Raw genomic sequence first — 16,458 nt, 5'->3', positions numbered from 1 at the left:
CCCCATCTGTACCAAAAACACAAAAATTAGCTGGGCGTGGTGGTGGGCACTTGTAATCACAGCTACTTAGGAGGCTGAGGCACAAGAATGGCTTGAACCTGGGACACGGAGGTTGCAGTGAGCTGCGATCAGGTCACTGCACTCCAGCCTGGGCGACAGAGTCAGACTCTGGCTCAAAAAATAATAAATAAATAAATAAATAAATAAATAAATAAATAAATAGTAGTATTTTTGGGAACCTTGCCCTTTAACTTGTGGGACCTGTTTCTAACTCCAGGTAGTTAGTGTCAGAATTGGATTGAATTCCAGGATATGAGAGAATTGTTTAGAACACAGACTTTTTATTTTTTGCATTTATTGTGGTAAAATATACATAACACAAAACCCTTTTAACCATTTTTTATTTTTAAACATTTTAAACTTCTCATTGAAATATAACAATATAGGAAACATATAAACAGTACAACTTATAAGTACACTACTCAATCAGATTTCATCTGGATCAAGAACAGAATATTCCAACATTCCGGAAAAGAAAAGAAACATGTTAAAAAGAAAAGATTTTTATTTAAAAAACCTAGACATAGTAATTAAAATGGGGGTTAAGAGAGGTAATCCCTCTATCCCTTTGTGTGTGTATATATATATGTAACATACATAATCCCATATACATACATCTATACCCACCCTATAATGTCCCATTTTCAGAAATGGGTTTATAGAAGACTTTCTAAGCGGTGTTTGTTTTATTGTTTAAAAGATTATGTGGTAATAACTTTGGGATATACTAAATTAACAGTAATCAAACAGGTTTATCACCCAAGGAAATTTTCACAAATTCAGACTTCAGGGCCTATTGCCTGACCATTCTCAAGTCAAGAGAGGAATGAGGAGAATACCTCTTGCCCATTCTAGATATATTTTTGAAATTATGATAAAATATACATAACAAAATTTACCATTTTAACCATTTTTATGGGTACAATTCAGTGGCATTAACATTCATGATGTTGAGCAACCATCATCGCTATCCATTTCCAGAATTTGTTCATCCCAAACAGAAACTATGTACCCGTTAAACAATAACCCCCCCCATTTCCTCCTGCCTGCAGTCCCTGGTAACCACTATTCTCCTTTCTGTCTCTAGGAACTTGCCTTTGCTGGCACCTCATAAAAGTGGCATCTTATTTGACCTTTTGTATCTGGCTTATTTCCCTTAGCATAGTGTTTTCAAGGTTTATCCTGAGGTAGCATTTATCAGAATTCCATTCCTTTTTAAGGCTAAATAATATTCCATTGCATGTATTACAGCACATTTGTTTATCCATTCATGATAGACACTTGAGTTGTTTCCATCTTTTGCTATTCCAGTAATGCTGCTATGAACTTGGTGTATAAATAGCTGCATTTTATACATTTGTACAAATCCATCCTCATGTATTTTTGTTCTATAAATATATAAACTTTTGGAGGCACTTTACAATTTAGAGGTCAAATAGAAATTAATGGTAACATACATTTCAAAGAGTCCAATGTTTTATTATCAACATCAGTATTTGTTCATGCTGAAGATGTAGGAATGAAGTAATGGGCAAAAAACTGAAATATAATCAACACTACATAGGTATATCTTACATATATAGTAATATTTTGCTAATTATTGGACTAAAAAATATAAAAGATAGAAATACATCAGTTACTTTGTGTTTCATCTTTCTGAATGTACTTTTACATTAAATACACAGCAAGTACTTATACTCATTTAAAGATTATGCTTTTTTCTTTAGCAACCAAAACATGCTTACCCTTGGTTAATCAGAATTATTTCAAAAGATAAAACTTCTTAAAGATAAGCATGGCATTTAGGGCTTTAGACCCATACTCTTGCTGGATTGGCTGCTTGATGATTGCTCTCTTTCTTTTGTAATTTCCATCTCAATTTTGGCTTTGATTTTCTCCCAATCGATTTGGAGCTGCAATAGAAAAACAAAAAGAAGAAATATGCTTAGATAGTATAAGACATTTTTGTTTACTCCAAAGTAACCAAGAGTAAATAGATAGAATGTGTGACTTCCAAAAGATTAGAGAAAAAGAGAACATCAAAGTTAAGAAGAAGAAATAATGTTTGGCCAGGCGTAGTGGCTTACTCCTGTAATCCCAATACTATGGAAGGCTGAGGTGGGTGGATTGCTTGAGTCTAGGAGTTTGACAACATCCTGGGCAACATGGCAATGTTCCAAGACAGGAAAATAAATACAAAAAATAAAAAAAGTAGCTGGGTGTGGTGGCACACACCTGTAGTCCCAGCTATTAGGGCAGCTGAGGTGGGATAATCAGCTAAGCCCTCAAGGTCAAGGCTGCAGTGAGCGGTGATTGCACCATTGCACTCCAGCCTGGGTGACAGAACAAGGCCCTGTCTCAAAAAAACAAAAACAAATAATGCTCAAAAACCACAAAATAGTTTTAAGAATAAGACCAAAAAATAAGAATTATATAATAAAAAGCAAAGACTCTCATTGTGATTCAAAAGACCAAAATCGGCCGGGCGCGGTGGCTCAAGCCTGTAATCCCAGCACTTTGGGAGGCCGAGACGGGCGGATCACGAGGTCAGGAGATCGAGACCATCCTGGCTAACATGGTGAAACCCCGTCTCTACTAAAAATACAAAAAACTAGCCGGGCGACGTGGCGGGCGCCTGTAGTCCCAGCTACTCGGGAGGCTGAGGCAGGAGAATGGCGTAAACCCGGGAGGCGGAGCTTGCAGTGAGCTGACATCCGGCCACTGCACTCCAGCCTGGGCGGCAGAGCGAGACTCCGTCTCAAAAAAAAAAAAAAAAAAAAAAAAAAAGACCAAAATCTAGTCACAGCTATTTATAAAGGTGCATCTAAACAGTCCCATGGAGCCTTAGGATTGTGCACAGGTGCTCAGGGACAAGGTAGGGGATGAGACGGACTGCCGTCTTCCAAACGAGGAAAAAACGGACAGGACTCTGGTTACCAAGCCATTTTTCAAATAGGCTTCACATCTTATAAACTGAAGTTTCCACTGGAAGCCTAGTTATGAGGAAAGACAGGGATTCATTAGCTTCCCCTAAGCATATTCTGTGAAAGTGACTCCTTTGCACCAACTCTTAAAGTAAGACATGGTGGTCATTAAGACAATGAGGAAAAGAGGTTAGAGAAAGCGAAGGGAAAGCAATACTGGGAAACACATGAAAAGAATAATTGCAAAGTACAAACGTTTTTATTTGTTTGCTTCCCTTCTATCCGTTATGCAGTCTCCCCTCCCCTAGCCCAGCCCTATTCCTCTCCTAAGTTCATTAGACTTACTAGGAATAGACTCTGCCCCTGAGTTCTATGAGCAACTTCTTTAGGAAAGCACATTCTACCACTTAACAAAGTTTGGAGATCACTAGTTTAGGAATGTTTATCCTTTCTGAGGCAAGATATGGAAAAAATTGGGTCACAGATTAAACTAACTCTGATTTACAGGAAATAAATCCAAACCCCTGAGTCTGAGCCAAAAGTGAAGAGGTTTTCACCTCTGTTTAGGGGAGCTGAATGGAATAAGTAGCATTAAAGAAGATTGAGGGACTCTCAGTCTGCTTGAACAGATTTATCTTAAGTAAGTGAGGGGTTAATTTAACTTTAATAGGACTTCGTGCCTCTTTTATCTTACGCTTGAGGTTAAAGAAATTAAGTATTTTTTAAAATTTCAATATCCCATATCTGAATTGCTGTGAAGCAATTTGTAAATATTTTGGCTCACCTTTATTTTTTATTTCTTATTATTATACTGTAAGTTCTAGGGTACATGTGCATAATGTGCAGGTTTGTTACATTTGTATACTTGTGCCATGTTGGTGTGCTGCACCCATCAACTTGTCATTTACATCAGGTATAACTCCCAATGCAATACCTCCCCGCCACCCAAAATAGGCCCCGGTGTGTGATGTTCCCCTTCCCAAATCCAAGTGATCTCATTGTTCGTTTCCCACCTATGAGTGATGATAACATGCAATGTTTGGTTTTCTCTTCTTGCAATAGTTTGCTGAGAATGATGGTTTCCAGCTGCATCCATGTCCCTACAAAGGACACAAACTCATCCTTTCTGAGGCGGAGTCTCGCTCTGTCGCCTGGACTGGAGTGCAGTGGCCAGATCTCAGCTCACTGCAAGCTCCGCCTCCCGGGTTTACGCCATTCTCCTGCCTCAGTCTCCCGAGTAGCTGGGACTACAGGAGCCCGCCACCTCGCCCGGCTAGTTTTTGTATTTTTAGTAGAGACGGGGTTTCACCGTGTTAGCCAGGATGGTCTCGATCTCCTGACCTCGTGATCCACCCGTCTCGGCCTCCCAAAGTGCTGGGATTACAGGCTTGAGCCACTGCGCCCGGCCACTCATCCTTTTTTATGGCTGCATAGTATTCCATGGTGTATATGTGCCACATTTTCTTAATCCAGTCTGTCACTAATGGACATCTGGGTTAATTCCAAGTCTTTGCTATTGTGAATAGTGCCACAATGAACATACATGTGTATGTGTCTTTATAGCAGCATGATTTATAATCCTATGGGTATATACCCATAATGGGATGGCTGGGTCATAGGGTACTTCTAGTGCTAGCTCCTTGAGGAATCGCCATACTGTTTTCCATAATGGTTGAACTAGTTTACAATCCCACCAACAGTGTAAAAGTGTTCCTATTTCTCCACATCCTCTCCAGCACCTGTTGTTTCCTGACTTCTTAATGATTGCCATTCTAACTGGTGTGAGATGGTATCTCATTGTGGTTTTGATTTGCATTTCTCTGATGGCCAGTGATGACGAGCATTTTTTCATGTGTCTGTTGGCTGTATGCATGTCTTCTTTTGAGAAATCTCTGTTCATATCCTTTGTCCACTTTTTGATGGGGTTGTTTGCTTTTTTCTTGTAAATTTGTTTGAGTTCTTTGTAGGTTCTGGATATTAGCCCTTTGTCAGATAAGTAGATTGCAAAAATTTTCTCTCATACTGTAGGTTGCCTGTTCACTCTGATGGTAGTTTCTTTTGCTGTGCAGAAGCTCTTTAGTTTAATTAGATACCATTTGTCAATTTTGGCTTTTGTTGCTGTTGCTTTTGGTGTTTTAGAGATGAAGTCCTTGCCCATGCCTTACCTAGGTTTTCTTCTAGGGTTTTTATGGTATTAGGTCTAACATTTAAGTCTCTAATCCATCTTGAATTAATTTTCATATAAGGAGTAAGGAAAGGATCCAGTTTCAGCTTTCTACTTATGGCTAGCCAATTTTCCCAGCACCATTTATTAAATAGGGAATCCTTTCCCCATTTCTTGTTTCTTTCAGGTTTGTCAAAGATCAGATGGCTGTAGATGTGTGGTATTATTTCTGAGGACTCTGTTCTATTCTATTGGTCTATATCTCTGTTTTGGTACCAGTACCATGCTGTTTTGGTTACTGTAGCCTTGTAGCATAGTTTGAAGTCAGGTAGTGTGATGCCTCCAGCTTTGTTCTTTTGACTTAGGATTGTCTCGGCAATGTGGGCTCTTTTTGGTTCCATATGAACTTTAAAGCAGTTTTTTCCAATTCTGTGAAGAAAGTCATTGGTAGCTTGATGGGGATGGCATTGAATCTATAAATACCTTGGGCAGTATGGCCATTTTCACGATATTGATTCTTCCTATCCATGAGCATGGTATGTTCTTCCATTTGTTTGTGTCCTCTTTTATTTCACTGAGCAGTGGTTTGTAGTTCTCCTTGAAGAGGTCCTTTACATCCCTTGTAAGTTGGATTCCTAGGTATTTTATTCTCTTTTAAGCAATTGTGAATGGAAGTTCACTCCTGGTTTGGCTCTCTGTTTGTCTGTCACTGGTGTATAAGAATGCTTGTGATTTTTGCACATTAATTTTGTATCCTGAGACTTTGCTGAAGTTGCTTATCAGCTTAAGGAGATTTTGGGCTGAGACGATGGGGTTTTCTAAATATACAATCACGTCATCTGCAAACAGGTACAATTTGACTTCTTTTCCTAACTGAATACCCTTGATTTCTTTCTCTTGCCTGATTGCCCTAGCCAGAACTTCCAACACTACGTTGAATAGGAGTGGTGAGAGAGGGCATCCCTGTCTTGTGCCAGTTTTTTCAAAGGGAATGCTTCCAGTTTTTGCCCATTCAGTATGATATTGGCTGTGGGTTTGTCATAAATAGCTCTTATTATTTTGAGGTACGTTCCATCAATACCGAATTTATTGAGAGTTTTTAGCACAAAGGGTTGTTGAATTTTGTCAAAGGCCTTTTCTGCATCTATTGAGACAATCATGTGGTTTTTGTCTTTGGTTCTGTTTATATGCTGGATTACCTTTATTGATTTGCGTTATGTTGAACCAGTCTTGTATCCCAGGGATGAAGCCCAATTGATCATGGTGGATAAGCTTTTTGATGTGCTGCTGGATTCGGTTTCCCAGTATTTTATTGAGGATTTTTGCATCGATGTTCATCAGGGATATTAGTCTAAAATTCTCTTTTTTTGTTGTGTCTCTGCCAAGCTTTGGTATCAGGATGATGTTGGCCTCATAAAATGAGTTAGGGAGGATTCCCTCTTTTTCAATTGATTGGAATAGTTTCAGAAGGACTGGTACCAGCTCCTCCTTGTACCTCTGGTAGAATTCAGCTGTGAATCTATCTGGTCCTGGACTTTTTTTGGTGGGTAGGCTATTAATTGTTGCCTCAATTTCAGAGCCTGCTATTGGTCTATTCAGGGATTCAACTTCTTCCTGGTTTAGTCTTGGGAGACTGTAAGTGTCCAGGAAATTATCCATTTCTTCTAGATTTTCTAGTTGATTTGCGTAGAGGCGTTTATAGTATTCTCTGATGGTTGTTTGTATTTCTGTGGGGTCGGTGGTGATATCCCCTTTATCATTTTTTTATGGCATCTATTTGATTCTTCCCTCTTTTATTCTTTATTAGTCTTGCTAGCGGTCTATCAATTTTGTTGATCTTTTCAAAAAACCAACTCCTGGATTCATTGATTTTTGGGAGGCTTTTTTGTGTCTCTATCTCCTTCAGTTCTGCTCTGATCTTAGTTATTTCTTGCCTTCTGCTAGCTTTTGAATGTGTTTGCTCTTGCCTCTCTAGTTCTTTTAATTGTGATGTTAGAGTGTCAATTTTAGATCTTTCCTGCTTTCTCTTGTGGGCATTTAGTGCTATAAATTTCCCTCTACACACTGCTTTAAATGTGTCCCAGAGATTCTGGTATGTTGTATCTTTGTTCTCATTGGTTTCAAAGAACATCTTTATTTCTGCCTTCATTTCCTTATGTACCCAGTAGTCATTCAGGAGTAGGTTGTTCAGTTTCCATGTATTTGAGTAGTTTTGACGGAGTTTCTTAGTCCTGAGTTCTAGTTTGATTGCACTGTGGTCTGAGAGACAGTTTGTTATAATTTCTGTTCTTGTACATTTGCTGAGGAGTGCTTTACTTCCAACTACGTGGTCAATTTTGGAATAAGTGTGATGTGGTGCTGAGTAGAATATATATTCTGTTGCTTTGGGGTGCAGAGTTCTGTAAATGTCTATTAGTTCCACTTGGTGCAGAGTTGAGTTCAATTCCTGGATATCCTTGTTAACTTTCTGTCTCATTGATCTGTCTAATGTTGACACTGGGGTGTCAGGCTTAAGTAGGTAAACAAAGCCTCCAGGAAGCTCGAACTGGGTGGAGCCCACTGCAGCTAAAGGAGGCCTGCCTGTCTCTGTAGACTCCACCTCTGGGGATAGGGCACAGCTAAACAAACAAACGAAAAAAGCAGCAGAAACCTCTGCAGACGCAAACGACCCTGTCTGACAGCATTGAAGAGAGCAGTGGATCTCCCAACACAGAGGTTGAGATCCGAGAACAGACAGACTGCCTGCTCAAGTGGGTCCCTCACCCCTGAGTAGCCTAACTGGGAGACATTCCCCACTAGGGGCAGATCGACACCCCACACCTCACACGGCAGGGTACACCCCGAGACGAAACTTCCAAAGCAAGAATCAGACAGGTACACTCACTGTTCAGCAATATTCTATCTTCTGCAGCCTCTGCTGCTGATACCTAGGCAAACAGGGTCTGGAGTGGACCTCAAGCAATCTCCAACAGACCTACAGCTGAGGGTCCGGACTGTTAGAAGGAAAACTAACAAACAGAAAGGACACCCACACCAAAACCCCATCAGTACATCACCATCATCAAAGACCAAAGGCAGATAAAATCACAAAGATGGGGAAAAAGCAGGGCAGAAAAGCTGGAAATTCAAAAAATACGAGTGCATCTCCCCCTCCAAAGGAGCGCAGCTCATCACCAGCAACGGATCAAAGCTGGATGGAGAATGACTTTGACGAGTTGAGAGAAGAAGGCTTCAGTCCATCAAACTTCTCAGAGATAAAGGAGGAATTACATACTCAGCACAAAGAAACTAAAAATCTTGAAAAAAGAATGGAGGAATGGATAACTAGAATAATCAAGCAAAGAAGGCCATAAACGAACTGACAGAGATAAAAACCATGACACGAGAAATACATGACAAATGCACAAGCTTCAGTAACCGACTCGATCAACTGGAAAAAAGAGTATCAGTGATTGAGGATCAAATAAATGAAATGAAGAGAGAAGAGAAACCAAAAGAAAAAAGAAGAAAAATAAATTAACAAAGCCTTTAAGAAGTATGGGATTATGTAAAAAGACCAAATCTACGTCTGATTGGGGTGCCTGAAAGTGAGGGGGAAAATGGAACCAAGTTGGAAAACACTTCAGGATATCATCCAGTAGAACTTCCCCAACCTAGTGAGACAGGCCAACATTCAAATTCAGGAAATACGGAGAACGCCACAAAGATATTCCTCGAGAAGAGCAACTCCAAGGCACATAATTGTCAGATTCACCAAAGTTGAAATGAAGGAAAAACTGGTAAAGGCAGCCAGAGAGAAAGGTCGAGTTATCCACAAAGGGAAACCCATCAGACTAACAGCAGATCTCTCAGCAGAAACTCTACAAGCCAGAAGAGAGTGGGGGCCAATATTCAACGTTCTTAAATAAAAGAATTTTAAATCCAGAATTTCATATCCAGCCAAATTAAGTTTTGTAAGTGAAGGAGAAATAAAATCCTTTACAGACAAGCAAATGCTTAGAGATTTTGTCACCACCAGGCCTGCCTTACAAGAGACCCTGAAGGAAGCACTAAACATGGAAAGGAACAATCAGTACCAGCCATTGCAAAAACATGCCAAAATGTAAAGACCATCGAGGCTAGGAAGAAACTGCATCAACTAACCAGCAAAATAACCAGTTAATATCATAATGACAGGATCAAGTTCACATATAACAATATTAACCTTAAATGTAAATGGACTAAATGGTCCAATTAAAAGACACAGACTGGCAAACTGGATAAAGAGTCAAGACCCATCAGTCTGCTGTATTCAGGAGACCCATCTCACATGCAGAGACATACATAGGCTCAAAATAAAGGGATGGAGGAAGATCTACCAAGCAAATGGAGAACAAAAAAAAGCAGGGGCTGCAATCCTAGTCTCTGATAAAACAGACTTTAAACCATCAAAGATCAAAAGAGACAAAGAAGGCCATTACATAATGGTAAAGGGATCAATTCAACAGGAAGAGCTAGCTCTCCTAAATATATATGCACCCAACACAGGAGCACCCAGATTCATAAAGCAAGTCCTTAGAGACTTACAAAGAGACTTAGACTCCCATACAATAATAATGGGAGACTTCAACACCCCACTGTCAACATTAGACAGATCAACGAGACAGAAAGTTAACAAGGATATCCAGGAATTGAACTCATCTCTGCACCAAGTGGACCTAATAGACATCTATAGAACTCTCCACCCCAAATCAACAGAATATACATTCTTCTCAGCACATCGCACTTATTCCAAAATTGACCACATAATTGGAAGTAAAGCACTCCTCCGCAAATGTCAAAGAACAGAAATTATAACAAACTGTCTCTCAGACCACAGTGCAATCAAACTAGAACTCAGGACTAAGAAACTCAATCCAAACCGCTCAACTACATGGAAACTGAACAACCTGCTCCTGAATGACTACTGGGTACATAACAAAATGAAAGCAGAAATAAAGATGTTCTTTGAAACCAATGAGAACAAAGATACAACATACCAGAATCTCTGGGACACATTTAAAGCAGTGTGTAGAGGGAAATTTATAGCACTAAATGCCCACAAGAGAAAGCAGGAAAGATCTAAAATTGACACTCTAACATCACAATTAAAAGAACTAGAGAGGCAAGAGCAAACACATTCAAAAGCTAGCAGAAGGCAAGAAATAACTAAGATCAGAGCAGAACTGAAGGAGATAGAGACACAAAAAACCCTCCAAAAAATCAATGAATCCAGGAGTTGGTTTTTTGAAAAGATCAACAAAATTGATAGACCGCTAGCAAGGCTAATAAAGAAGAAAAGAGAGAGGAATCAAATAGACGCAATAAAAAATGATAAAGGGGATATCACCACTGACCCCACAGAAATACAAACAACCATCAGAGAATACTATAAACGCCTCTACGCAAATCAACTAGAAAATCTAGAAGAAATGGATAATTTCCTGGACACTTACAGTCTCCCAAGACTAAACCAGGAAGAAGTTGAATCCCTGAATAGACCAATAGCAGGCTCTGAAATTGAGGCAACAATTAACAGCCTACCCACGAAAAAAAGTCCAGGACCAGATGGATTCACAGCTGAATTCTACCAGAGGTACAAGGAGGAGCTGGTACCAGTCCTTCTGAAACTATTCCAATCAATTGAAAAAGAGGGAATCCCCCCTAACTCATTTTATGAGGCCAACATCATCCTGATACCAAAGCCTGGCAGAGACACAACAAATAAAGAAAATTTTAGACTAATATCCCTGATGAACATCGATGCAAAAATTCTCAATAAAATACTGGCAAACCAGATTCAGCAACACATCAAAAAGCTTATCCACCATCATCAAGTGGGCTTCATCCCTGGGATGCAAGGCTGGTTCAACATTCGCAAATCAATAAAGGTAATCCAGCATATAAACAGAACCAAAGACAAGAACCACATGATTATCTCAATAGATGCAGAAAAGGCTTTTGACAAAATTCAACAACCCTTTGTGCTAAAAACTCTCAATAAATTCGGTATTGATGGAACGTACCTCAAAATAATAAGAGCTATTTATGACAAACCCACAGCTAATATCATACTGAATGGGCAAAAACTGGAAAAATTCCCTTTGAAAACTGGCACAAGACAGGGATGCCCTCTCTCACCACTCCTATTCAACATAGTGTTGGAAGTTCTGGCTAGGGCAATCAGGCAAGAGAAAGAAATCAAGGGTATTCAGTTAGGAAAAGAAGAAGTCAAATTGTCCCTGTTTGCAGATGACATGATTGTATATTTAGAAAACCCCATCGTCTCAGCCCAAAATCTCCTTAAGCTGATAAGAAACTTCAGCAAAGTCTCAGGATACAAAATTAATGTGCAAAAATCACAAGCATTCTTATACACCAGTAACAGAGAAGCAGAGAGCAAAATCATGAATGAACTTCCATTCACAATTGCTTCAAAGAGAATAAAATACCTAGGAATCCAGCTTACAAGGGATGTCAAGGACCTCTTCAAGGAGAACTACAAACCACTGCTCAGTGAAATCAAAGAGGACACAAACAAATGGAAGAACATACCATGCTCATGGATAGGAAGAATCAATATCGTGAAAATGGCCATACTGCCCAAGGTTATTTATAGATTCAATGCCATCCCCATCAAGCTACCAATGACTTTCTTCACAGAATTGGAAAAAACTGCTTTAAAGTTCATATGGAACCAAAAAAGAGCCTGCATTGCCAAGACAATCCTAAGTCAAAAGGACAAAGCTGGAGGCGTCACGCTACCTGACTTCAAACTATACTACAAGGCTACAGTAACCAAAACAGCATGGTACTGGTACCAAAACAGAGATATAGACCAATGGAACAGAACAGAGTCCTCAGAAATAATACCACACATCTACAGCCATCTGATCTTTGACAAACCTGAGAGAAACAAGAAATGGGGAAAGGATTCCCTATTTAATAAATGGTGCTGGGAAAATTGGCTAGCCATAAGTAGAAAGCTGAAACTGGATCCTTTCCTTACCCCTTATACGAAGATTAATTCAAGATGGATTAGAGACTTAAATGTTAGACCTAATACCATAAAAACCCTAGAAGAAAATCTAGGTAGTACCATTCAGGACAATAGGCATGGGCAAGGACTTCATGTCTAAAACACCAAAAGCAACGGCAGCAAAAGCCAAAATTGACAAATGGGATCTAATTAAACTAAAGAGCTTTTGCACAGCAAAAGAAACTACCATCAGAGTGAACAGGCAACTTAGAGAATGGGAGAAAATTTTTGCAACCTACTCATCTGACAAAGGGCTAATATCCAGAATCAACAAAGAACTCAAACAAATATACAAGAAAAAAACAAACAACCCCATCAAAAAGTGGGCAAAGGATATGAACAGACATTTCTCAAAAGAAGACATTCATACAGCCAACAGACACATGAAAAAATGCTCATCATCACTCGCCATCAGAGAAATGCAAATCAAAACCACAATGAGATACCATCTCACACCAGTTAGAATGGCAATCATTAAGAAGTCAGGAAACACAGGTGTTGGAGAGGATGTGGAGAAATAGGAACACTTTTACACTGTTGGTGGGATTGTAAACTAGTTCAACCATTATGGAAAACAGTATGGCAATTCCTCAAGGATCTAGAACTAGATGTACCATATGACCCAGCCATCCCACTACTGGGTATATACCCAAAGGATTATAAATCATGCTGCTATAATGACACATGCACACGTATGTTTATTGCGGCACTATTCACAATAGCAAAGACTTGGAATCAACTCAAATGTCCATCTGTGACAGACTGGATTAAGAAAATGTGGCACATATACATCATGGAATACTATGCAGCCATAAAAAAGGATGAGTTTGCGTCCTTTGTAGGGACATGGATGCAGCTGGAAACCATCATTCTTAGCAAACTATCACAAGAACAGAAAACCAAACACCGCATGTTCTCACTCATAGGTGGGAACTGAACAATGTGATCACTTGGACTCGGGAATGGGAACATCACACACCGGGGCCTATCATGGGGAGGGGGGAGGAGGGAGGGATTGCATTGGGGAGTTATACATGATATAAATGATGAATTGATGGGTGCTGACGAGTTGATGGGTGCAGCACACCAACATGGCATAAGTATACATATTTAACAAACCTGCACGTTATGCACATGTACCCTAGAACTTAAAGTATAATAAAAAAAAATAAAAAATAAATAAATAAATGGCAAAGTACTCCTTTCTATGTCTAACAAAACACAGAGAAGATGAAACTTGATGAATGCTTTGGGTTTCTTCCAGCCTTAAATTGACTTATATACATTTCTCAAATCAATCACAATAAAAACATACATTGATAGTATACTGAACAATTGTTGCTCTGTTGCAAGTAAATTGATGATATCTGTATTATTTACTTGTTATACTACAAATGAGGGTGTCAGTGGATAGCTGTCCCACTGAAAATAAATGTTTCACTTTCACTTTGGCATTGATCCAGTTTTAAAAAGTGTTCTGCAGATAATTTAGTTCTAGGATTAGAATATTTTTAATAGCAGGTTTTAGATAAGAATGTTCTCTGATAGTTGACAAATGATTTCTACACTAAAATCCATGTTTTGCTAGCATAGGGAGTGCCAGTATTATCTGGCACTCCTTATTCTACTCACTAGCCAATTCTTACTCAACTAGACACAATTTCAAAATCATACCAAAAGGCTCTTCATCCTCTAACACATTTCTCTTCCTCTCAGCTAAAGATCAGCTTTCTACTTTACAGAGAATATAGTGGCCATCAGGTATGAATTCACTTTATTTTCCTTCCTTGCATTCACGAACTTACCTGTATCTACACTCATCATTATCTTTCTCTTCCATCTCAGGTCAACCTCTTAACATATGTCCCTGATTCCATTTTCTTTGACTCCTCTAGGACATCTGACTTCAATTATTCCTCACACATTAAGTGTCCTTCTTTTCACTGGCTCACTCTCATCATCCTTGGCTCTCTATTCTGTCTTCTCCCTGCAAGCTACCATCCCTTACTCTTCTCATTCCTGACTCTCCTTCTCTTCCCAGTCCACTATAATTCTGATCCTGTGACACTTTAGGAACTTTGCACTAAGGCCACCATCAGCTGTTTTCAGTCCTTATCCTATATACCTTCTCTGTATGATTCAATTTTTCTTTCAACAAATATTTAGTGCTTAGTATATATCAAGAATTGTCTGACGTACAAGGATTCACCAGTGAACAAAAAGATAAAAATCACTGTCTTCATAGAGATATAATAAACAAAGACAGATAAAAATGGAAGAGGCAGATAATAAATAAAACAAAAAATATATCTAGTATGCCAGAAGCGGTAAAGATTTTGAAAATAGAGAAGGGAGATAGTGAGCACCAGGAATAGAATAGGAGGTTGCAATGTCATCAGTTTACTTGATGGGAGGCCAAAGCAAGAGGATTGCTTGAGCCCAGGAGTTTGAGACCAGCCTGGGCAACATAGTGAGCCCCTGTCTATACAAAAAAAATTTAAAAATTAGCTGGGCTTGGTGGCATTCATCTTGAGTTGCATCAACGTAGAGGGCTCAGGTGGGAGGATCGCTTGAGTCTGGTATGTTGCGGCTGCAGTGAGCTGTCATTGTGCCACTGCACTCCAGCCTGGGCAACAAAGTGAGACCCTGTCTCAAAAAAAAAAAAAAAGGGACTTGAAGGAGATGAGTGAGTGAACCCATGTGTATATCTGGGGAAGGGCATGGTGATATGGAGAAGTACACGGACGGCCCTGGGATAAGAGCCTTCTCTGGATCTTGCTGACCACTGCTCTTTGAAAAATCTCTCAGACTGTATAATACCACTCTCTTCTGGCTTCTGCTCTCCTTTCTAAATGTGCTTCTTTCTTTCTTTCTCTTTTTTCCCCTACATTCTGCTCCCTAGACAATGTTGGAGAAGAAATATAATTTCTCCTCAATGCCTGTAAGTTTACTGATGGGGCAGACCCCTGTAACAAAAGACAGATTAAAAAGAGAAAAACAAGCTAGTACAATAATATGTACAGTGTACATCACAGCAGGAAAAATCTCAATGAAAGGTAACTCAAAACAGCATCTTGGAACCCTGGCTTACATAGCATTTTCAACAAAGAACAATAAATTTTAAAGATGTGACAAGACTGTTTTTAGAGAAGTGAAAGCAGTTTTAGGCTTCCAGAGACTGGAAACCACGGGAAAAAAATATATGGGAAGAAACTAATCAAGTGAAGTTTGTTCTATTTTTGAGACAGGGTCTTGCTCTGTCGTCCAGGCTGGTGTGCAGTGGCCCAAACATGGCTCATTGCAGCCTCGACTTCCTGCTGGGACCACAGGCATATGCTACCACACCTAGCTAATTTTTTAAATTTTTTGAAGAGACAAGGTCTCACTTTGTTACCCAGGCTTGTCCTGAACCCCTGGGCTTGGCTTACGTGATCCTCCTGCCTTGGTCTCCCAAAGTGCTGAGATTACAAGGGTGAGCCACCACGCCCAGCCATGCAGTAAGGTTTTTTGGTAGATTGCTCTGGAGTCGTCTCTGAGCTGACAAGAGTTGTCTCCAGTAAAGGAGAATTTATATTCTGTCTGTAGGAGGAAAAGGGGGAGAATACAGCTCTTCTATTTGCTGCTGCTTAATTGTCTTTAGCTCAAAAATATACATCTCCAAGAGACATATTCTGGGTTGTCATATTTTGGTTTCCTTCAACAACCTCTTAACTGTTAATATTCACCAGCGTCCAACCAAAGCTTTCTCACACTTTCCCTAAGAAATATCAATTCCTATAGCTTCAACTATACCTAGATGATCAAGGCAATAAAGTTAGTTTTCTAGCCCTTGTTTCTCCCTTGTCAATATCCTTTTGTGTTCATATTTGTATTTCTAATTGCTTCTAGACACCTCCTGCTGGACACCTAATAGACACTCTAAACCATACAAAATGGTATATTTTCATGTACTCAAACTCAAAGGTCCAAAATGTGTATATTCTTATGTATTCTTTAGATTAATGGCATTCCCATCTATCAGCTGCCCACACTAGAAATGTTGAAGTCATTCTCAAATGCCTTGTCTTACCTCACGACCTCTCCTCCCACCCCCAGCCACAACTGTTCTCTTAATTTTACTTCTAAAATTTTTCTTACATTAATCGTACCCTTTCCATTTCCTAGTGGGATTATTATAGTAACTTCCTAACTATTCTCCTAGTCACCACGCTCTCCTCTAAGCTATCTTTCACGTCTGACGTTATATTTCAAGT

The 16,458-nt window shown here is 39.4% G+C and overlaps 1 protein-coding gene across 5 annotated transcripts in view; it reads right to left on the bottom strand.

Moving 5' to 3' along the window:
- Positions 1–321: 321 nt before the first annotated feature.
- The window catches only part of IFT80 (intraflagellar transport 80), a 152,596-nt gene continuing 136,459 nt past the window's right edge, over positions 322–16,458 (bottom strand). For 3 of the 5 annotated variants that reach the window (XM_033202803.1, XM_033202824.1, XM_033202837.1), the window contains 2 exons: positions 15,592–15,784; positions 1,854–1,973 (listed from right to left, as the gene is read on the bottom strand). In XM_033202803.1, the coding sequence (XP_033058694.1) occupies positions 15,596–15,784 (189 nt within the window). In that variant the 3' untranslated portion in view covers positions 1,854–1,973; positions 15,592–15,595. Of the gene's footprint in view, positions 1,974–15,591; positions 15,785–16,458 lie in introns of all 5 variants that reach the window. The other 2 variants (XM_033202814.1, XM_033202848.1) reach the window with 1 other exon arrangement.

The sequence above is a fragment of the Trachypithecus francoisi genome, unplaced genomic scaffold, assembly GCF_009764315.1.
Source record: "Trachypithecus francoisi isolate TF-2019V2 unplaced genomic scaffold, Tfra_2.0 Lachesis_group0, whole genome shotgun sequence".
NCBI lineage: Eukaryota > Metazoa > Chordata > Mammalia > Primates > Cercopithecidae > Trachypithecus > Trachypithecus francoisi.
This window is presented reverse-complemented; position numbering and strand designations above follow the sequence as displayed.